The following is a 23,268-nucleotide window of genomic DNA, read 5'->3' on the forward strand; positions in this document are numbered from 1 at the left end:
ATTGAACGCGCAACGCGATCTTGCGTCGTCCCGACCAACCGACCGTTGTCACCATAATATATATATCGGCTGCGGTGGCTACACACTCAGCGGAAATAACACATTCGCGGAAACGCGGCCGAGAGCCGAGAGCGAATCAATTGTCATACAACGTACATACAACCCCTGCAATACTTCGTTGGACGCGTTTACTCCCGAGAGTAAACAATCGCCGTGTTGCGCCCTTTTGTTCTCACTTAACTCCGACAAATCGACGACGCGTCCGAGACATGCGAACGTCGCTAACTTCATACCGACGCCGCGCGAATACAACGTGAGTCGAACTAGGAAGCCGAATTGAGGCTGCCCGTGCTGCTCGAAAATATTCGCGACACGCTTGCAACGACAACAGCGAACACGCAAATCCGACGAGATGGAATGATGGAAACGCAGTTAAACGTACGCATGTCGAAGCGTCACTGCACTTTGTTATTTGATTACACGCAATCCGCCACGTAAATCGCGAACGCAAAAGCGCCATGGCAAAATTACGGGAAGCATTCAAACACTTCGGTCGATAGGCGACGAGCGATAGTCGACCGTGATTGGTCAGATTCGCGAATGAGAACTAGTGAAAACCAATCACGTTCAATCTCTCAACGCGCAGTCTCTCAACGCGCAGCTAGCAGTTGTGACGTCTATTGTCAAATAATCGGTACGCGTTTGAATTTCATTACCTTTCTGACATCGAATCCACGGCATCTGATCCACGGCATTCTCGAAACACTCGCCTGCATCATGTTCTCGTAGGGGACGACGAAGATACGAATTGAAATGCGCCGCGACGCCTCGCAACTACGCAGCGTCCTGCCTGACCGACCGACTGAGGCGTACTGCGTAGCCTGCGCTCCAGCGCCGCTGCGCCGCTACGCAGTACCGGCACTGCTGGTAACTGTCGGTTAGTCGGGAAGTCAGGCAGGACGTCGCTACGCGTCGCGACGCATTTCAACTCGCATCTTCGTCGTCCCCTACGAGTTTTTAACTTGAGCGAGTATTTCGAGAGTGGAGTGTCGGAAGTGAAGTGAAATGTCGGGCGTTCGTGAATCGAATACGATGCATGATGCGAATCGTGTCGCGTTCAATCGTGTTTCGCATCTTCTCCGTTGTCTCATATTCCGCGTTTCTAACGAGCGATGGGCACCAGAAGTGTCAAAAAACGAAAGTGTCGCGCGTTTGGGCCAAGTATGAATCAAGACGAATCCGTCGTGAGGAGGATCTTGGCTCTCGAACTTTCGACAGCTGATGTCGAGACGGAGCTGGACGATGAGTCAAGCTGTACTCTTGTTTACTGTTTATTCGCCCCTACAATTCAGTATTCGCGCCTCGTCCCCATTACGTTCACATAATTATCGAGCTATACATACATTGGTATCGTAGTGTATGTCCACGTTGTAGAGATGGCGTTTCGAAAAATCATGAGTTAAATCGTGGACATGGCCACTCTCAATTCTCAAGTTTCTCTTTGATAATTAACATACACAAAGCGAGCTGCGAACGTTCGGCGAGTCGTCGACGTCGTCGTGTCATCGGGCTCACTCGTGCTGCTGCGATAACAGAGGGAGAGACGACTCAAGGGCGATCGCTCCAATTAATCGTTCCCGACCAACGACAATCGCAACCGTCGGCGTCGCATGACATTCGTCGCCGGACTCGTCATCGTCCAAAAATACCGGTCGACGGCAGAACGATCGAGAGGAAAGACTGGCTGATCCTATCGGTAGCGATATCGTTGAAGACATCCCGACGCTACGATGGATAAGACGAAGCTGGTGAGCAACGATCTGGAGCTGCCGCCGCTACGCAGCCTGGATGACTTCCTGCTGGAGTCCGCGCGCTTCCAGCTGCCGAACCTCAAGGATCTAGAGAAATGGGGCAACCGAGTAGTTAACAATCTCTTGTACTACCAGACTAATTATTTGTTTACATCCGTTGTCATCTTCCTTATTGTTGGGTAAGTAGCAAATCTTTTCAAATGTCACTACATGTGTTATTCTTGTTCATTGTTTCAATAGGATTAAACGCGCATCTTCTAAAACGTTTTTTCTTGATGAACTTATTCTACGCAATAGTTTCTTTTTACTTTTGTTGAAAAACTCAAAAAGTTTTTTTCGAGAAAGATTTTCACTCTTTCAATCGTACTTTTTTGACCTTGTGTTTTAGAATTATAACATAGCTTTTTTAAAGCCTTAAAATTTTGTTATGGAATACAGTTTGAATATCACTAACTTAATAATGTTGTAATTTTGTGAAAATTCTTGTACAAATGCTTCAATTTTATATTTATCAATTTACTATTATATGAATTGTATGCATGTAGATTGATCCATCCTGTCAAAATGCTAGTTGGGATGCTGGCTATGTCAGCAATTTTGGGTACATTTGCTTATGTATCCATGGAAGGAAGCACAATACATAACTTCAAGAGGCAATATCCTGTTGTTGGAGTATTGTTTATAATATTCGCAGGATGTTTCATAACGTATACTCTGGGATCTCTTCTAGTTTTTTTCCTGGGCATTCTGTTACCTTTCTGTGGTAAGTATGACAATTTTAATATTATTTCTTAGAACAATAGCGGGCAAATTGATTTTACTGTAACATTTTTATATAAATGTTTTCAGTGACGTTTGTACACGCCTCACTGAGATTAAGGAACATTAAAAACAGGATTGCCAATAAAATCGAGGGCATCGGCTTGAAACGCACGCCAATGGGAGTGTTTCTGAAACATCTTGGTATGGAAGAAGAATTCTTTTCTTCTTAAATTTCTATAGTCTTTTATTTTTAAGTTCTTAAAAAGATAGACCGAGTTAAAATGCTTTGCAATCTTATTAACAATCTTATTACACCATACTAATACTTATATTATGTGAAAGCTTTGAATCTATTTTTAAATATGCTTTAGATAAACTTAAGGATACAGACATTTATTTACTTCCAATATTACTATGCCTTCTCCCATGGAAATTAGACAATACCAGCCAAGAAAAATATTCCGACGCTTCAGAAATAATTTCAGAAATAAATTCAAGACATTGTTATATCAGTGAAACTATATTTTCCTAACTAGTCGCTAAATAATACTTGATATGTACATGTTATGTTTTAAAATGCTTATATAATGTTAATATTTAATGAAATCTTTATATATTTGCAGATATGAATGAAAATAACAAACTTATTAATTTGTTAACATTGATAATATTTCATATTTTTGGACAGCATTTTCTCCAATTAATAATTTTTTTATTATAATCTACATATGTATATACATATATAATGTACAATACTCAGAGAACATTATCTTCGAATATATATATATGTGTGTTTATTACTAAAAATAAACTTTAAGAACATTTTGTAGTATAGAAAATATATTAAGCATTATTGTGTTGATTCAATATAAAATCTGTTTGATGAAAATTATCGTTATTATTAATGTACCGAGACGTATATACGAATAAAAATACTTGAATTATCTTTCTTATTTTTTTAAAGGAAAAGTAGCATGTGTTATCTGTCCAGAATAGGTATCATGTGTTTTCCATAAGTATTTCAAAGGCACTAATAATATATGTTTTCGATTTCTCTCGACATTTGATTTTATTTGTTTCAGTCTTTGTTGACTTTATTCATTAATGTTGAATTTTTTCAGTAACTTGGAAAATACTTATATTAAATCATTAGTTTATATTCATTTTGAGCACAGCCACAGTGTTTATCTATCGTTTATTTAATCGTATTATTATATAGAAATTATTATTTATGAATTACATTATATCTAATATTCTCTTTTTTTTTCTCATTCCACATACAGAAGATGTGACTGGTTTGACTTTGCGTGCACAGACAGCACTCATGCAACCGCCTCACTAATATCCCGCTTTCTGCATCAAGTTCTCTATCAAAATTGACAAAAAATTAATGTCAATAACCATTAATTTGCTGCCACTGCCGTTCTAATTGGACTACAGTGTTCTGCACGATATTAGCGTAGTGAAATAAATTTCGTAGTATTTTAAGAATATGAATTGAACTGATACTCGTGATTGAAAGCAAGGATTACTTGTGCTATGTGATTTTTAGACCGTTGTTAGAGCACCAAATATTTTTTTACAATACCAAATACTGAATTTACACATTTATATTAAGAACCATGTTATTTTCTCTTGTGATTCTTAGGACTGTTTTAATCAAGACATATATATTTTTTGAACGTTATATACAGCTTAAATAATATCATATATATTTAATTTATATTATGTACAATAATATTTAAAAATCAAAGTGACTTAAGCTTTGTATCTGTTACTTATGAACAGACTACATTTTGAATTGATTTGTGTATATATATTTATATATATGTATATATTATATAAATTACATATGTAAAACATATACACAAGGTAAATTGTTTTCACAAAACTTTGTATATATATATATGTATTATATCGTTTTTATTCTATAATTTTTGGTATTTTAATGAATCCTTCTATCATCCTCTACAGCACAATAATGTTTATAATTTTAGTAACCCATATATATGTATAATGCATGTTTCGTTATATATGTATGTAAATCAATATTCCTACCATCATTATAACCAAGATTATCTATTAAAGAGAATATGCGCTGTGTATTAAAATTTAATGTAACATTTTAATTGCTAACAAACTATTAACTTACGTTTTAAAAAATGGGAATTTTCTTCCTAGCCCCATCTGAAAGTGCATTGCATCGATACTCGCGAATTCTCGAAGTTTATTGTTATTATCGCCTTTCTGATGTTTCTTGGTTCTAATCCAGCGCTTATTTCGTATTTTGACTATGTGTATTGAGGGATTAACAACAGTGTAATATTAAATTTCTAATTTGTATAAAATTATGTAGTAACAAAAATTCTGTAGCGCGTACCTATTTTGTTTAGTATATTAAAAAAGTGGTGGAGGTCGAATACTAAATACGTTTTAATTAAATGATATATTCAATAGTACACATTTTAATAGGAGAAATTTTTACTATTGTGTATATTACAGAATTATGATACTATACACTGAGAAATAAGTAAAAATACATGAAATGTTTAACATACATGTGTATTTGTAGTCGATGATTATCAGTTTATTCTATTGACATTAATTATAATCCATATTTGTAAACTATCTTGAGCTATATCTATCTTAATTATATATCGGCAGTTTGAAATGAACTCATTATCTTGTTAAAAGGATCATACATTGATATTCTGTAGTATTAACGATATATAATATGATATATATGTGAAAAAGTAAGAGAATGAAAATTATTTTCATTATCTTACTTTTCATTACAATATATTGTAATATGGAGTCTTGCTTATCTTGTATTTTGAATCACATTGACAAAAGTTTCATACAGAATGCTTCAAAACGCTTTTATCGTATCACGTAATAATGCTATGAAATCACTGCCAAGATATAACAATTTTTGTATGTGTGCCACTTTGAAATATTTCAAAGAAAATTTATCATAATGACTGCATTGGACGGCACTTGAGATTTGCGGTAATAATAAAACTAAAAAAATAAAATTACATGACAATACTGCGGCAGTAACTACGTACAATATTGTTGTAACTATTTCTCTCATAAGTCACGATAATCTTAAAGTCTAGTCTAAGATATAGAAAGATTAATGAATGCATTTTTGTATGACATGAACACTGAATGGCAGTGCTTTTATCATTTGTCTTATATGAAAGACTTGTATCTTTTCGATTGAAGCATGCTTAATTAAACATAAGACGCGATTAGTTGGTTCATTAAAATAAGGAAGACCCAACTCTGTTAAAGTTAATGAGACCGACTTAAAAATGTTAATATCTTTACAAGATCTCGTAGTTTGAGAAAACGGAAATAAAAAATAACAGTGACAAAATTTCAAACAATTATCATTACAGTCTAAATCGAAAAATTATAATGGAAGCAATTATGGTTCATTTATAGGATGTTACTATATCTTTGTTATAAATACTGTGTTTGTTGGAAACAAGATTGTGTCTAGTAGGCGAGTATTTGCCGACAGTGCACCAACATTTGTTTTCGGGAATGGCACCAGAAAGGTATGCTCCGTTGATGAAAAACCCATTTCCTCCATTTTAATCAAAAAATCCTAAAAAATTACGTTTATATTATAGTTGTCTTTTACACATTAGATCATGCAATAGGAAAAATTCAAGTGCATACCTCTATGGTGTCGGTCGCACACATTGATATTGTTTCCTTTGCACCATTAGGCAGTCGTAGGCAGAGCCGTAGAAAAGGTTCATCGCCTGGATTAAAAAATTATATTGCAGGTGAAATAAAGGATACCAAAAAAGTACCATAAATTAGAATAGATGTCACACTTACCCGTTTCAGATTTAGATGCATCTGATTTTAATTTCTCGTCCTTTTGCTGCTTAGTCGCGTTCTGCTCATTCAATTTTCTCTTTTTATTAAAAGCAGTGTTGCTGCTACTTGGAATATTTAAACTTGGAACACTTGAACTTGAACTAATGTTATCAGACGCAACATTCTCATTTCCTGTATATGATATTAATATTTAATAAATAAACGGTTTATATAATAAATGGTAAAACAAAATGGTTTATTTTGTAAAATTAAGTCTTTAGTTTTAAGATACTAACCAGAATCTGTGACTTTTTCTGATAAAAGTCTAGAAGTTTTGCTACTAGGTCCACAATCCTGAGAAAAGGAATATTATAAAAAATTAATTACAAAAGAAAGAAAAATTTAAATTATTTATAATTATTTAAATTATAAAATTTAAATACTAACATTTTTCATTTGATCAGCTAAAGTATTTCGTTTTGGAGGCGTTGTAGGAAAATTATTCCAATCCTTAGAGTCAGATGTAACTTGCGTAGCACTTTCTGGAGATGGATGCGTGCTTAACACATCATTTAAATCAGATATCAGGCTGTCCACAGTAATGTTATTGTACGTTTTCATACATTCTCCTGTTCTAGGATCTACAATTGCCAAATAAGGATATGTCACCACGTTGTAAAAGTCTATATAACGTTTTCCATCCGTAGTGTTAGACAAGACCTGGTTAAAAGTAACAAATGTAGCTCAATAAATTGGAATAGAAATTGTAGAAAATGGCATGATAGTCTGATATGACATACTTGCCACAAAATAAAGTGATCCTTCACAATTTCTTGAATATTCTCATTGGGCCACACATCTCTGTTGAGAACCTGACAACTAAATTCCTGGGGATTCTGAACGTTGACAAGTAGCCAACGGTTTAAGGTCTTTGCATGGTCCCGCGCTTCCATGAAGGAACCTAAGAAGAGAATATCACACGGCGGTCGAAACAAATCTTCCAGTCGTTTTGATTTCTTCTGGGTCATTTGCTTTGTGCCAGTTACCCGACGAGTCAGTTCTTCCTCTTGTCGCTCTGCATTAAATATTCAATTTTTATTATATATTCTATTATGTTTATTCTACGCTTATTTTAATTGATATATATTATAATACGTACGCGTTTCCACCTGAAAATCTCTGAATCTATCAAATACGTTATTCGACAATTGTGGCAATGAACACACTGGTTCCGAGGGCACCAGGATCTCACGCGTAGGTAATATAGGAGCTCTCACAGGCGGCTCGGGATTCGCGTTCTCGGTCTCCGGCGGTCTGCCACCCTCGAACATCAGACTGATCGCCATCTCTACGTTTCCATCGGCCAGCGCCAGGTATTGCTGAGCCGTCGCCTCGCTCTCGCCTAAACGGAAGACAAATTGAACGTCCAGGAATTCTGGCAGCTACATTTTCGGTACTGTCGCGAGTCGCATGAGACTCGAGAAGATGCGCGCGTATTTATACTCGCAATGCTAGCGGGTCGCACTGTTTAACCTAAACAATAGCTCTCGCGCTAACACATGAATAATATTGATACTCACCCGTCACCTCGATAAACTTCTCAACCAACTCGCGATCCATCGCGGCTGGCACGAAAGTTCAGAAGGATTTTTCTCGCTACACCCGATACCCGATCGCAGAAGAAAAATACCTCCAAATCTCTCCCTGTCTCTGTCCCTCTCTTTCGCCCTCTCGCTCGCCTGTCCACAGTACCCACTCACCGCACACCGAATGACATCTCGAGCATCACTGCACGCTGCATCACACTGTGCTGTGTGCGCGTTTTCTACATCGCATCTCCTCATGAAATCGTCCTTTTTGCAGCGTAATTTTCTCTTATTTACCACTATTAGAATTATTCAAATATTTGGAATTACATTTCTATTTTATATTAATCTGATGATATTATTTTAGCAATAATATTTTCATCAAATGCTTCCACGATAAAGATTATTCTTACAGTTTTCGAGTAATAACAATCTTAATTGCACAGATTTACAATATATTTTTCTAATTTGTAAAATTCTATGTGTCGAGTTAACAAAATTCTGAACGAGGTTGTATTATTAATTAAAATTAATTTGCTTACGCAAATATTTGCAGAGAGATTTAATTTCAAAACGTAATATAATACGTATAGTAAAATTATTAATATCCCGAAGAATGTTACAATATCTTGAAGTTGTCCAAGAGTTATTTCAAAATTTCGAAAATGTCTTGTGTTTCTATTTAAAGTTTTTGAGCTACTTGAAACATTTATAATTCTTATTTAATTACAAGATTTTTTATTTTGATTTCTTTGTGTCAGTATTAAAAAAAATTTTAATTAAAAATTATAAAATATTTGTGGAAAAAGTACAGTTATATTAACAGTCGATAAAGCCACGCGTGATTTTATCGATCTATGATGTTTTTCGTTACATTTGAAAAGAATGGCGCAACTAGTGTGTTTACCAACTTCGACTTTCGACACGACTGATCGCTGCCGGCACAGTTCCGAGGTAGTTGAGATTTAATACATGTGCGAAGATTTAAACAGCCATAAAGTTGAAATAACAGTCTACGAAACGAGTTTAATCGCAATATAATGTGAGATAAAATTGTGAGAACTTTTACGTAAAGTATAAGTGAAACGATTAGAGAAACGAAAGGGCAGGAAGTAGAAAGCGTGACACAAAGAAAGATGAGCGTCACCGGTAGAAAGCTCTACAACAAGCTTCGCGAGCTACGTCCAGATCTGTCGGGGATCACGTCCGAAATGTTGAGCAAGGTCTGCGACGATCCGAGCACGCAGCCGTTCCTTGAGTGGTTCTGCAAGAACGTGAACTATGCCAATATACTCTCCAGCGAGGAGATACAATTGTAGGCCTCTCATACAAACTGCTACTTGAGTGAAACAGTATTGAATCTCTGATGGGTTGCTTTTTTATAGAAAAACAACATTGGAAAATGCGGGCGAATGGTTGGAGGGCGAAGCACTGGACGTCGCATTGGAAGAAGCCACCAGAGATTGCCCAGACTTGCTGAAGCTCATTGATCCAGATGATACATGTCGAGAGGATCTATTTGCGGAATACGAAGCATTGAAGGAAAGCTGCAAAGAGGATGAGGAGTATCTTCAATTACTGAAGCACAGTATAAAAACTCTGAGGTAAGGACTTATAATATTATATACTTTAATTTGAAGTATTTATTGTACTACTATAAATAATTAAAAACATGGTTCTGTTGTAGAGAAATTGAGAACAAGTTGGATGACGACAGCGAAGAAGCGGAAACTGTACTGAATAAGGAGCAGATTGAAACTGAAAAAGCATACGACGATTGCAGTGTTACTCTGAAAAAATTTGACACAAATAATTCTCAGTTTTCTATAGATGTTGAGAATCTCCTGAATGTGTATGCCAATGCTGCTAAAAATGTAATTATTTCAAGTTTTGCAATTGGTTTTACAAGTATTTTTGTGATTCCCAACAATTGTTATCTTTTCCAGCAAGGCAGTGCGGTATTATGGTCACAAATGCCTATCGACTTGTTTATTAAACAAATCGAACTCTGCAATCACTACCTGGGTATTCACATAAAGAAGCAATTTGGAACTAGCACTAGCAAGGAGGAACAAGAAGAGGATTCGGATTATGGATCTCTAATAAGTGATAATAAGGACAAACTGATGGATGAAAGGATGCACGAGTTATTCTTGTGTAAGACAAAGTAAGTAAACACTGAAAAATATATATATGTTCCTTTTAAGAAATTTATTAAACAATATCTTTTATTACTTCTCAGCTTAACCAATTCTAAATTGGAAGAAATTAATGCCAGTGTTCAAAAAGAATCTTACATGGCTATGTTACAATGCATACAGGATATCTACAATGGTGGAGTTTTAAAAGTGCCCAGGGATAATAAATTGCAGTAAGTAAAAATTCTCATTAAATCAAATTAATTTTTTTATACTAGAGTAACATTATTTAATGCTTTGAAGATAGAGAAAAGAAAAAAACATTCTGTATATTAAAATTTATGTTTCATTGTTTATACAGCGACGAAATACAAATGTTAACTATGAAAAGAGATATCTTGGAGCAGAATATCGAGCTTTTGCGGGACCAACAGATACCGGAGGTAGTGCAATACGCGGAAATGGAAACGATAAAGATCCTGAAGAATGACGCACTCGCACGTCTCGAACGGAGGAAAGCTCGCCTCGAGAAGCTCAAGAATTTACACTCTCTCGCAGGAGAGCACGGGCATGTTTACGTGGACTTGTTGTGTATGTTAATGGAGATGCAATTTCGCTGCCTGCACGAGGTTGCTGAATTCATTGCTGACGCTCGTCATTATCTTAGTACGGAGTATAAGCTCTCTTCCGCAAGATGTGTTAGTAATTAATGTACTTCTAGCGCAGTCTCTTGACTTTAATTTGGTGTTTTAATAAAAGTATAATTTGCATTATTCATGAAAATATAATGTAATATGTAGGAGGTCATGCAGCAAATACAGGATGAATATGCGACTCTCGTAACACAGTCTCCAAAAACGTATAATGCGTTTAATAAAATATTCATATCCATGATGCTCGGCGACAATGTCTCGGACGAGTCGTTCTCTACCGCGTTGAAAAGATACGATGACTTAATCGCGGACAACGTGGAGAAGAAGAAAGCAATGTTGGAAACGTTTCAGAATAAAATTGACAAGTTATGGAAATTGTAAGTATCATAATCTCATTTATTTTGATGATAATACGTTTTCTTTATGTATTTCTATGGGTTTAGGAACGATGAAATTAACAAGGATTACGTAGCTGAGACACAAAATGGACCAACGATCAGTCTCAGGCCAATTTCGTACGAAATCAGCTGCAAGTGCGAGGAAATATCCGCAATCGTTCAAAACGTGCAGGGAGACATAACAAAAATCAGGAATCAGTTCAAAGAGCGAATGGTATAAGTATATTAATAATTCATGAAAGTTATATATTTGCTAATAATTCTCATATTGCAGAGGATGGACACCGATCTAGAACGCGAGAAGGCCATTTTATGGCAAAGGTTCCTGGCAGAACCCGATACATTAAGAATGAGATATGAGGAAGCGAAGCAGAAAGCAAATGAGTCTCATTTTGGAGATACCGTGGAAAGTAAAGTGAATCAGTAAATTAACAATATTACAAATTGTTTGAGGAAAAAACTATTCGAACAATTTGTTTATAATACTGTTAATGTACAGATGTGTTTAATATTTAAAATGCTTATGTATTTTTATATTTTGTATTTTTTAAATCAAAAAAATGTTATAAAGTCTTGCAAACTTATATCCTCGAGTGTGGTACTCGATAAAATGCCAAGCCACTCGGTCTCCTCTAATCTCGCCTTTCCAAACAGGATTCTCTTAAAAGTTATTAGAGGAAACCCGATCGGCGCTGTGAGTTTTCGTGGATGTAACACGCGCTGGGCATTACGTGGTCGCGATAATGAATGATTCGTCCCAAGGACAAGAGTGTGTGTGCGTGCACGCTGAGCGCACGCGCATATAAACACGGTGGAGGGATGACGTAGAGGAGGTGTCCGAGTGTAACCTTGATCCGCGCGCATCGACATCCCCTCTCCCCTGCCCCGTTCTCTCATCGACGTCTTGCCCCTCCGTCCTTTCCTTCGTTCCTCCCCACGTCGCGATGTTTCGTTCAAAATCGCCACGCTTCCGAAAGAAAGAGAGGTAAATAAATAGATCGGCATGTATGTACACAAAAGCATCTACAGACAAACGTTTCGTCTTTACGAGACGCGGCGTCTTCGAGGGCGTATCTCGTCCGGCCGTGGCCTAAGTTCCTCGCCACGGATACGTCGGCGTTTTCCGATCGACAGCGACGCGTGCTCGCTTTCTTAGCAGCGAACAAAATAGCGGTAGGGAGGGAAGAAGAAAGGTGAGAGAGAGAGAGAGAGAAGAACACGGAACGGGGAAGTGGCGAGGCAAGGAGTATTATCGATTCGCCGGGGACCCGCGAGTTAACGGTTTGTTTACACGAACCGGCGAGCGCGGGGACGGACGGGCACCGGGTGGTGAACGCCGCGCAGGGGTGAGGAGGGGGAAAAGCGACGGCGCGCATGCGCCGCCCGACCAAAACAATAATAACACAGTAGAAGGTTCATGGCTGGCGGACGAACGGGCGGCCGCTCGCTCTTCGCTCTCCGTGCTCGCTGAGTACCTGAACTGCTGACGCTGCTCCGCTTCGCTCCGCGCGCGCGAGGCGATCCGGACCGATCACGAGACGTTTGCCGTCGTCGCGCCCGGTGAAGTCACGCCAGATAAACAAAGGAGGAGCAGCGGACGGTCTTCTATAACGCGTTGCGAACGCGCGTGTGTATGTGTGCGTGTGTGTCTGTGAGTATACGTACCCGTCGACAAGTGCGTGCGGTGCGCCTCTCGATTCGGCGACTCTCTCGCGGAGAGAGAGTGCGTGTGTGTATGTGCGTGTGCTCGACGGTAAAATCCGTGGGAGAGCACCGCGAGACTACCTCGAGATCCGGACGAGTGTCTTCCGCGATCGACTGACATTTTAATGTGCCGCGAGAGAGCCGAGTAACAAGTGGATTACGAGTGGCGTAATCGTGCCGCCGTGGAATTGCAACTACCTCAGGATAGGAAAAATAAGGGAGATAATAAATATAGAAGATAGAGGAAAGGGGAATTGTGCGTTTGGAAAGCGGGAGCGCTGACGCGAGATACCATCTTCCCGTCGAGGCCAAAATAATCACTCGCTCTCTCCGTGTCCCGAGATCCTCCTCTTTCTCTCTCCCCCCCTCCCCTTCGTGTGCGTTACCTCATCGAAACGGAGTAGGTGCGTGCAACGAGCGTATGCGCGCGTTGTGCAACCCGCCGCACCGATCCTCATCAAAGAGAGAGAGAGAGAGAGAGAGCGAGTCTGCGAGTGAGCGAGCAAAGGAAAGAAAGAGAGAGAAACGTTCGTGTACAGACACTGTGTGTACGTTCGATCGGCCTGGAAGCAAAACAATGCGCTGCCGCTTGTAGCGCGTAGTGGAGAGAAGGAGGAAGAGGAGGCGACGTGTGTGTGTGTGTGTGTGCGCGCCTGTGGAGGCGTACGTACGTGTAACTGCTGCTGCTGCTGCTACTGCTGCGCGGCGCATCGCATCGCCGTGTGTGCGTTTGTTTATGCGCGTAGATTAACCGCACGCTCGTACTCGCGCGCGCCAGTTCATTCAGCAGCCAGCCGCGCGCTTCGACGAGTACGTGCGTTTGCGCGCGCGCGCGCACGTTTTTCCCTCGCTGACGACGACGACGACGACTGCGACGACGTTTCGAGAAAGCGAACGGGCAAGGGCCGGGAGACCGTATCGTCGCTGCGCGTATTTGTCTGGTGAATCATACGTACGTCCCGTCCGATTACGCACCAACGCGCGCACACCTATCCGTTCTTTCGTACGTGCGTATATATACGCCGCCGCTGTGTGTTATTGTTGACGTGTCGACGACAGCGTCGCGCGAGTCGGACGAGAGCGAGTTGCTAATCGGAGAACGACCGTCGTTCCGCCGTGGGAAAGGCGGGCTCTCAGTCTCCCCGCTGGAACTTTTCCTCGTTCACAAGAAGGAACTTTGTTTTCCAGGAAAGGAAGGATAGTGCGAGCGTTCTCTCTTTCCTTTCCCCCCCCCTCTACCACCTGCCGCGCTGTGTTGTTGCAGCAGCAGTAGGGAGAGAGAGAGACAGACAGATAAACATCGTGGGACAAAGAGGAAAGAGGCAAGGAAACGTCAGCGTGAAGAAAAGTAAGACGAAGAGCGAGACGACAACATTGGGGATTAGAAGGAGAGAGGACAAAAACACAGAGGCCCCGTCGAGTCCCCGATCGCACAGTCTGTTTACTACTGGCCGTAGAGGTAGCGTCGCGCGCTCCACACGCCGCTGAACGGGGCCCGAGGATGCCGAGCGCCGAGGAGACGACGTATCTGATCGGCGTGATGCCCGACGGCGCGGCGCAGCGGACGCCTTTTTGACGCGCGACGTCGACCTGCTCGTGTCGCAGATCAAAGAGAATCTGCGACTGTCCAGCCTGAAGGCCAAGTCCAGCATCAGCCACAAAAACAGTCGGCCGTCGCCGTACCGGGTGCCGGCGCGTTCCTGGGCGGATCCGGCGGCTGGTTGCGAAGTCTGCGGTCTGCGGTCGAGCGGCCAGCAGCAACAGCAACAACAGCAGCAACAACAGAATCCCGCCGGTCATCATCACCACCATCACCATCACCACCATCACCACCACCACCACCATTACCATCTGAAGAGGAGCGAGAGGAGCCGAGTGGACGACGACCCGTACGAGGTGCTCCAGGAGCTTCTGCGCGAGGGCGGCCTCATCAAGGAGGCGGTCAAGAGGCTGCAGGAGAACCTCGACGAGCTCTCGAGCTCGGAAGCGGACGAGGACGACGTGGTGGACGACGAGGACGACGACGTGCGACGTTCCAGTGGCAGCGGCGGTGGCGGCAGCGGCTACCGCAGGAAACCATACTTTTACGACTCCGAGGACGAGCCGTTACCGCCGATGTACGAGCCCCTGGAGCTGTGAGGCGCGCGGCGGCAGCAGCAGCAGCAGCAGCGCCCGAGCAGCACTTTTATGGACGTTCCTGCGTTCCCGCTGTGAACACGATGCCGCTTTATCCCCGCGGGATAACCTCTTGTGTCCCCTTCGTTTCTTTTTCTTTTTTGTTGAAAGGAACGAGGGATTTTTGTAACTACGTGCCGGCGGACGCTTCCTTTGTGACTCTCGAAAGTGTATCGGAATCCCATCGACGAAGGAAGACGATAAAGGGGTAACATCCTGTGTGAGCACGTTTTTTCTTTCGTCTGCCCGCGTGGGAGTCCCGGGACGATGGGCGGCGAATGCGGCGATGCGACAGTGTGCGTGCGTGCGTTGGCCTGCGTGTATGTGTGTGTGTGTGTGTGTGCGCGGACACAATTAGGCGAGAACTCGCCTTACATGGCCGTGTTTGTAAATACGCTGCGTTGTCGGCGCTGCGCGATAGCTTCGCCTCGTCGCTGTATCGACGGACCTACGTGGAAGACTTATGGCCGCCAAGGCGGCCCGTGTGCTTCACCGCCGTTCGGAATGTGCGCGCGAGACGATCCTTCCCGTGTATACGCGTTCCACTTCGCGATCGACGTAGATCGTTTGTTAAATATCGCTGGCGAATTAACGTCGGACTGACGTGACTTGGCGCACGTCGGTCTGCGTTCAGTAATCATTGCAACATGTTCCTCTCTTTTTTTTTTTCTTTGTACTGGTACCCTGTAACCGTGTTAACAATCATTATCGATATCCCGAATCATTGAGAAATATCACCGGTGATAATCGTAGCGCAAGGCCGCGATATAATAATTCTTTGTATATATTTTGAAGTATTGGAAAACATAGAGATACTTATATTTGTTGTTCCTCGTGTGGTATCTCACAGTTATTAAAATATCGATAGATATCGTTATCACGGTGCGGGGTGTCCGTCAGTTGATTCACGAAACTCTTGGTTGACGCTTCAAATACTAAGCGAGTAGGCGGGGATAAAAAGTATATAGCATAATATTTTTTTTTTTGTATAATGTTTTATTTAACGAGACTCTGCTGGTTAGAGATTTATCTTTTTTTTCCGACGCTCGATATGAAGAGTTTAAGACTTGGAAGGTTTCCGACGTCCTCGTTGCTCTAAAAATTAGTCATTAGTTACACGTTCGGACGGTTTCCTCCAGTATTTGAAGAGTTAATCTAACACGTCATCATTCGTCATCTCGCGCGAACTGTTTTGATCAAGTTGCATAAGAAGTCTGTGTTAACTCTGAGTAAGCGAGACGATGTTGTCTCGATTCTAGCATTAAACGAAGAAAGATCTAATAAACTTTTAGTACAATCATATTTGTTTAACAATGCAAATTTTTTTGTTTTTTTATTTAACGATGCAAATTTTTTTTTTATAATTAAAGTTTGCGGGAAGCATCACAGGTTTTTGGATTTAATTCTTACAGCTCGAGAAACGGCATCTTATCCATATTCATATGAATACTTTCGTGTCCGATCACTTTTTCATTTATTTAAAGTGATTTAAAAAAAAAAGCTTTAAAAATTTATGAATTTTTCAAGAACTTTTTCTGAAATAAACGCTTGGAAAAAAACAAAATAAAAAATATGTGCAGTATAATTTAATTGCTTGTGAAAAACGAGAAACTTCCATAAATAAAAACCGATATCGAACACGAGGTGCCCATGTTTGTGCTGTAAGGATTAATTTCTAAATAATAATGACATAGCTCGACATAATAAAATAAAAAGGCTTCTTTACTATACGCGCTTCGAACATTGTGAACACGCAAGTAGCACGAAACAATAGCTGTTTAACTTGGTTTGTAATTATTACATGACAGTCTCCCTCTCGTGTCTACATTATTTGCCGTTCGAATTCGAAGAACGGTATAGCGCGGGAACTTTTTAATTCTCGAAGCACGAAACGTATTGTCTGATTTTACCACCGGTTACCTGTGAGCTTAAACGGTGAGTCTTGCTCGCCTATCGATTTACAACAAGTTGAATCGTTATCTCACGCGACGCACGAGAACTCGCGTCGACGTTCTATAAATGGAGACTTTCCGTTAGAGAATCGGAATATCACCCGCAAAGAAACTTGCCGAGCGCGACGAAGACGAGTCGTCGTGGCTTTCCAAAGAAAAAAAAAGTCTGAAAGAATTAAACGAGAGAGAGATGAGATCTCCGCGTTGTCGCGAGAATTCCAGTAGTACCGGGGTTTCCCAAATTTTTAGATCCGGCACTTTTTTTTTTAGCGCAGACTTCGCACGGAGGACATAAAGTTGTACACGTGCACGTCCGAGTAGAGGAGAGAGATAGGAAGAGAAAAGCGTACACGAGCGTATCGATAAAGATACTTCACAAGCTGTTAGACGAGGACAATCAGGTCCTGCCCCAGGATTATACGGTCTTACACTTTGAGCGAGTTAAACCGCACGATTCGCGCGACCGATCAACGATTATCGATGCCTTTGCATTGCGTGGCGAAAGTATTAGGGGCACAATCGCCACACACGCGAGAGGAGGACGCACAGAGACACGGTGATCTCAATTTATTTTTTCATGATGCGCGCAACGAGCGGATCAGCCGATCGATGCGAGGCGAGATCATTGGTAGCTTTAGCTTAGGCTCGGTTTAGTTTCCGACAGCTGCGTCCTTAATCCTAAAGGGTACGAGACACTTAATCGTCCGTTTGGCGAAAAGCGAGAGAGAAAGAGAGAGAGAGAGGCCGGTGGAAGTTTTGTACAAAGACGCTTACGTCCACGAGGATTGTATCGCGAGAATCTCGGACTGATTGTGAGACTCGTACAAATGGAGGTTTCCGTAACCCAGCTGGTGGGACGCGACTTCGTCTATTTATAAAGTTATATATATTGAGGAAATAGCGATTTTGAAATTCATTGACGGAACTTTCGAAAACTATTACGAGCTCTGAAGAAGAAAACTCTACGGGATTCCGACCGTTGTATCGTGTAGAACAAATGCGCTGGAATATTAACGAAGAGACGTGAGAATGTCAAAGATTTAGGTAATGTCCACGTTGCAGGGATCTGCGGGAGAGAAGATAAATAAAAAAAGAGAGAGAGAGAAAAGTGACGACGGTCAGTCGAAGGAGGAAACGAGGATCGCGCGTTAACGTGGATCTGTATAATAGTAACGTTTAGCTTTATATCCCTTTCTCTGTGCATGTTTTAGTGCATAGCTACTTATCGCTATCGATCACTAGAAGAGAGACACGCTGTTGATGTTACATTGTATCCGCACGTACAAGTTTGCCTGTATACGCGTGCGTGCGTTGAACGAGTTCGCGCGCGGCGAGATGGTGTTCCATCGTTGCGTGAATCATTTCGCGCGAATGGAAAGATAAGGAGAAAGAGAGAGAGAGAGAGAGAATAGTATGAGGACCTTTACGGGGCAGCTGTGACGTCACGAGTTGACATAATTATCAAAGAGGATTATTACTCCTCGCGATAATGCCGCTGTCATCGTGGCGCCCGCTCATTATTAATTTCTCGTAGCGAGAAATCGCCCGTTCTATTTCGAAACCTCGCAATATCAATTCGATGAAACCCTCGATTATTCCGGGGAGCGCGCGCGAGAGTGACGTCACGGCTGCAGCGTCCGGGATTTTATTGAAGACGATGCTGGCGTAAACGCGGTCGCGGCACAGACACACATATACACACACACACACAAATGACGCAATAAAATGACACACTTGTATGTAGCGCGATTACATGGGGGGGGGGGAGGCGAAGAAGCGAGAATCATTTCGGGGCTTTGCGTCGTCGGTCCCGACGCCGTTCGCCGCCTTATCCGACTAATTAGATAAGCTAGTAATTAGTACCACATCGCGCGTACCTACTACGAGCGGAGCGAACGAATTGCGTCAGGATTCCACAGTTCCGACGAGGATACTTGTGTATGCGTTGCGTGCGTGAGTGAGTGCGAGCGAGAGAAAGAGAGAGATGTGTGCGTGGGAGAGTTGCGTTAGTCATTTCGTTCTCTTTTTCTTCTCTTTTTTTTTTCTACGTGTGAGCGCAATCCTTCGTTCATTTTTAAGTTCGTCGTTAAAGAACTGTGCATTATGGAAACTATATCTCGTTGTGATCGCCGGGCTTGCACGCCCGGCAACTCTTAATTATGGAAAAAAAAAAAAAAATAAAGTTCAAAGTTTCGATGCAGATGTATAAGTATATACATTATTTATGCGTAAGGTAGCGGCGTGTTTTTGTTCTCGCTGTTGACTGCACGCTGTCAAGCGAAAATTTTCCACCGTCCGATCGTCCGCGCCGTTCCGTCCTGCTGTCCCTGTCACCGTCTCGCCTTCCCTCTTTCCTTCCACCGTCATCAAACGTCGACATCAAACGGTTCTGCCTGGTGTGTCTGATGACGGAGCGTGCCACAAATGCGTCGCACGGATACACGCACGCTGGCATTATACGGGACGTCTCGTCATTACCGTTCTTCCTTCGCTCGAGGAAAATTTTCAAACTAATCGTGGAATCGTTTAGCGTAGCGTCCCGCTGAGCTTGCTCATTCGTGCGTAAACGGATTACAGAATCCTCCTTTCGGTGTAATCTAATTTAGTATCTACTCCAGATTATCAGAACTTGAACCGCTTAAAAAACATTACGAGTATTTCCTACGAAATCCTTGTCTTATTGTTAGGGCAATATTGACCCGCGTTTCGGCAAATAAAATCATTGTTAGGAACGGCGGTACAGTAACGGGACACCCCGTATAAGCCGGCAGTTCACTGGCCTTCTGATCGTTGGCGCGCGTTAAAAGCCGCTTGTACGTGCCAGCTCCTAGAAGATTTGTTCTCAAGCCTCGCACGCTCGTCGATCTATCTCGCCGTTGATGGTAACCGCGGGACGCCGCGATAAACTGCCGCGATATTACGCGAAACCGCGATATATATTCACCGCGGATTTTGATAACGCGTTACAGCGTAGGCCTTTCGGTATTCAACATTCGCGATCCCTTCCGGTCCTTTTAATATCGCGCTGCGAGTTTCCGAAAGCTCATGGCGTTGACGCGTAGCGAACGAGCGAGCTGGCAGACCGAGTGCCATTTCACAGTAATTTCCGCAAAAGCGTCGACTGTAATAATGACCGTAATAACGCAGCGGTAAATTATGGCTCTTGGAGGTCCTAGAACGGATGTAGAACGATAGCCGCGCGTTTTTACGAGCCATTTTGTCCGACGCCTCTGACCTGAAACTGCCGGTACGAAGGAAAGAGAGAGAGAGAGAGAGAGGACAGAAAGGAGGGGGGAAGGGTCGGCCGTCAATTTCGAAGCAGGCAGGTCATTTAATAATTGTCCGCTTTCAGAAATTAATGGCAGCTGCTGCCTCGTCGTGGCACGTAACGCGACGCAATTGTTTCATCGCGTTGCGTAATGAAACGACACGCGGACCATTGTTTCGAGTCTTGGAATTTTTTAATTTCACTATGAATCGCGTACATATTCATTCAATGTCTATTTTTTCTACGTTACTACTGACATCTTTACCTTAATTTTTCGTTATATTAAGCAAACGCCAAAAATAATCTATCCGTTGCTTTAATAATGACTATTCGATATTACGAGCCTTGCTGTTCGAAATACGTTTTACTATTGCAGGTGATACTTTTTTCCGCGACGCAAAAGTTGGGATTAACGAGCGGACTTGATCTGAAGAAAAGTCAAATGTCATCGTCGAGACAGAAGCTCGAAAGCAGAGATAGTTTAGGAGTCGATTGCTTTTCGCGAGTCACCCTTCGTCCGAAGACTTTGATCGAGTGACTGGCGACATTTCTCGGTATTTGCGCCGAGTATATATACAGATGAATAAATCGGGCCGATAAACAAACGTCAGCTCCTTACTTCGTTACGGAACTGCTGAGGTTTTAGCTAACCGAAGTGACCCGTTTTCGTCAACGTTGCGACGACCTGTCGCAACGACCTCGCCTCATTACCGGACGCGGAGATATGTACGTTTCTTGTTACTTATGCAATTAGAACTTTCCCGAATGTAATCGTATTTGCCGCGCGCGGCTATCGCGTAACCGAAGTAATCAATGGATGAGCGTGTATTACGGCCCCGTCGCGAAAATAAACGGCGGAAAACTTGGCGCAGTCTGACCCAATTCAAGAACGTCCATTTATATTGTAACGTTTGTCTACCATCTGGCGTCCCGCGCGCGCGCACGCGCGCATGACACAGATGTTAATTTTGCATTAATATAGAAATGTTCGCGCGAGAGGTGGTAAATCCATTAACGCTCTGTACACGCGATTCGACAATTTTGTCCCGCGAATTTCTTTTCTCCGAAGAACTAAGAGCATCGTAATCGGTTATGATAATTATGTACATTTTTTTTACCAAGCAACTACACAGATATTTTAAGTATACTCAGAGAAAATTAAGTTATGTTTAGATTGAAATTGTTTCTTTACTTGATGGTTTAAGTTGTGAAGTAAAAATTTTTAAGAAAAATCATTTATTTGTTTTCAAGAAATTAAACTATTTTTAAAGTAAATTAATTTTTTAAATTATTCGTTTAATTTAAATTAAAAATTTTAACTAAAAAACTAATTTTTTAATTCCAAGAAAGTACAGACTGAAATGTAAGAAATAATTTAATTGTTTTGCTTTTAAAAATACATTTCTTTCATTTAAATAAAGATTTGCATTACATAATCAAACTATTTTTGTAATTCTAATAAAATGAGCAAGCAAGAAATTTCTTCAACTCAAGAGATTTCTTCAAATTAAAGAAATTTTTCATTAACCGTAAAGTGATGCACAATTTCTTTTGTATTTAAATAAATATTTATTTTTAATTGAGAAACCTTTTCTCTGTATGTGTAAGAATCACTGATGAACTTTTTATACTCGTAAAAGTAAATAAGAATTAATTCGAAAGTGTCGTGATCCAACGTGTGCAGAGAAAGTTCCGAAAAACAATGTGTGTACGGAGTGTTAATCACAATAAACATGAGGAGTCTCCGAAAAGAGACGCGCAAGAGGTCGACCGGATTTCTCAATATATAAATTCTCTGCTATCTTAGCGTAATATTTTTAGCAGTAGTGCATATGATATCTCACCTCCTTATCAGATCGAATTTTGTAATGTTTTACCCGAATACTCTTTCTCACGGATCTTTAGATGTTTTTTTTTCGAAACGCACAATGTGCCCTAAGTAGGATAAAGGCAGATAATGTCGAATATTTGTTTTTAAATTACTTTCATTAATATAAATATGTGATAAGACTTCTAATTTATGCTAACCAAAAGTCTTATGGATTCTTAAGAAACGCTATAACGTCCAATTAACGAGAGAGTCTCTAAAATTTAACTCAAACTTCTGTATTAACAAAAAAGTAAAAAGTAGAAAAATGAGGTTAATCTAAAAAATTGAATGTAATGTGGAATACGGATCCAATTTCAGCAATAGTAATGAATAAAATAAGAAATAAAGTGTGAATTTGTTTACTTATATAAATTAATCAAAATATAGTTAAAACGTAGTTCATACCTTTATTAATACAATAGCATATAAAAAATAAAATAACATTAACAATTAAAAAACGAATTAAATCTAAATCATTAAATTATTATGTAAGATAAACATTATCATCTAAAATAAATAAAATACCAAAATTTACAAGATATAATTATATTAACAAAAATAAAAATAAAAAAAGTTATATATTCCATATATTCCTTGTTTTTGAAGAGAATTTTATACTAGATTTTATTACTTGCACAACTCGATATGATAAACCAAATCTTCCAGTCAATAAAAAAGAAATTACAATTAAACATAATATTATAAAAGAAAATAAAACACCTTATACATATTACATGTAGAATATATTAAAGATAATTTTTTTTACTTTCAGCTTGTGAGAACAGGATTAAGACGGTGTAAAATTTTTAGGAGCAATAAAAATAACCAAGTATTTTTGTAGAAGAATCGTTGTGTGTTGCACAAGGGGTTCGATGCTCATCCTAGCACGTTTAGCAACAATTGCAACAACTTCCAGCGATTGCAAACTGAATAAAGTACTTTTATTAAAAAAAAAAAAAGCCGCTATTTCATATTTCACATTACCTACCTTTACCTTATATAATCGATACAGGTACAAGTATTAACTTCGTCACGTTATTTATACATAATTTAACTATCTGTGTACGATAAAACGAGGACGCCCCCGGACTTCGATAAAAAAATTGGGCGGAAT

At 40.6% G+C, this 23,268-nt stretch overlaps 4 protein-coding genes across 5 annotated transcripts; 3 read left to right on the forward strand and 1 right to left on the reverse strand.

Moving 5' to 3' along the window:
- The first annotated feature begins 1,057 nt into the window (after window positions 1-1,057).
- Window positions 1,058-4,502, forward strand: LOC105205303 (PRA1 family protein 3). 2 transcript variants are annotated; one of them, XM_011174651.3, is made up of 4 exons: window positions 1,058-1,990; window positions 2,357-2,574; window positions 2,661-2,774; window positions 2,945-3,519. In XM_011174651.3, exons 1-4 carry the CDS (start codon window positions 1,791-1,793, stop codon window positions 3,103-3,105), a joined length of 693 nt encoding a protein of 230 aa, XP_011172953.1. In that variant the 5' UTR covers window positions 1,058-1,790; the 3' UTR covers window positions 3,106-3,519. The 2 variants fall into 2 exon arrangements, with proteins under 2 accessions (XP_011172953.1, XP_011172962.1); XM_011174660.3 differs by lacking the exon at window positions 2,945-3,519 and adding an exon at window positions 3,857-4,502 and having other exon boundaries at window positions 1,067-1,990.
- Window positions 4,503-5,024: 522 nt separating this feature from the next.
- LOC105205318 (UBX domain-containing protein 7) lies at window positions 5,025-8,254 on the reverse strand. The gene is made up of 8 exons (XM_011174671.3): window positions 7,991-8,254; window positions 7,570-7,812; window positions 7,211-7,485; window positions 6,858-7,130; window positions 6,707-6,764; window positions 6,429-6,602; window positions 6,264-6,349; window positions 5,025-6,189 (listed from the first exon to the last, which is right to left on the reverse strand). Exons 1-8 carry the CDS (start codon window positions 8,028-8,030, stop codon window positions 6,031-6,033), a joined length of 1,308 nt encoding a protein of 435 aa, XP_011172973.1. The 5' UTR covers window positions 8,031-8,254; the 3' UTR covers window positions 5,025-6,030.
- Window positions 8,255-8,875: 621 nt separating this feature from the next.
- Window positions 8,876-13,103, forward strand: LOC105205326 (HAUS augmin-like complex subunit 3). The gene is made up of 9 exons (XM_011174684.3): window positions 8,876-9,311; window positions 9,382-9,600; window positions 9,684-9,870; window positions 9,943-10,163; window positions 10,239-10,367; window positions 10,496-10,832; window positions 10,935-11,164; window positions 11,231-11,399; window positions 11,460-13,103. The coding sequence occupies exons 1-9, from the start codon at window positions 9,133-9,135 to the stop codon at window positions 11,610-11,612; spliced, it is 1,824 nt and encodes a 607-aa protein (XP_011172986.1). The 5' UTR covers window positions 8,876-9,132; the 3' UTR covers window positions 11,613-13,103.
- A 1,287-nt stretch (window positions 13,104-14,390) lies between these two features.
- LOC105205334 (lysine-specific demethylase 7A) lies at window positions 14,391-19,216 on the forward strand. Its single transcript, XM_011174689.3, is given in 2 exon segments — window positions 14,391-14,448; window positions 14,451-19,216. Coding segments are annotated over 2 exon segments (636 nt in total). The 3' UTR covers window positions 15,029-19,216.
- Window positions 19,217-23,268: the final 4,052 nt, after the last annotated feature.

This window comes from Solenopsis invicta, chromosome 3 (genome assembly GCF_016802725.1).
Source record: "Solenopsis invicta isolate M01_SB chromosome 3, UNIL_Sinv_3.0, whole genome shotgun sequence".
Lineage (NCBI taxonomy): Eukaryota > Metazoa > Arthropoda > Insecta > Hymenoptera > Formicidae > Solenopsis > Solenopsis invicta.

Excerpts from the sequence above, each read along its gene's own strand:
- LOC105205303 (XM_011174651.3), top strand. The coding sequence starts at position 1,791 with ATGGATAAGACGAAGCTGGTGAGCAACGATCTGGAGCTGCCGCCGCTA. Across the intron at positions 1,991-2,356 it reads GTCATCTTCCTTATTGTTGG|ATTGATCCATCCTGTCAAAA; the intron begins GTAAGTAGCAAA and ends GTATGCATGTAG. Across the intron at positions 2,775-2,944 it reads AGTGTTTCTGAAACATCTTG|ATAAACTTAAGGATACAGAC; the intron begins GTATGGAAGAAG and ends AATATGCTTTAG.
- LOC105205318 (XM_011174671.3), bottom strand. The coding sequence starts at position 8,030 with ATGGATCGCGAGTTGGTTGAGAAGTTTATCGAGGTGACGG. Across the intron at positions 7,131-7,210 it reads ATCACTTTATTTTGTGGCAA|GTCTTGTCTAACACTACGGA; the intron begins GTATGTCATATC and ends ACTTTTAACCAG. Across the intron at positions 6,603-6,706 it reads AGAAAAAGTCACAGATTCTG|GAAATGAGAATGTTGCGTCT; the intron begins GTTAGTATCTTA and ends TATCATATACAG.
- LOC105205326 (XM_011174684.3), top strand. The coding sequence starts at position 9,133 with ATGAGCGTCACCGGTAGAAAGCTCTACAACAAGCTTCGCGAGCTACGT. Across the intron at positions 9,312-9,381 it reads TCCAGCGAGGAGATACAATT|AAAAACAACATTGGAAAATG; the intron begins GTAGGCCTCTCA and ends GCTTTTTTATAG. Across the intron at positions 10,368-10,495 it reads CCCAGGGATAATAAATTGCA|CGACGAAATACAAATGTTAA; the intron begins GTAAGTAAAAAT and ends TTGTTTATACAG.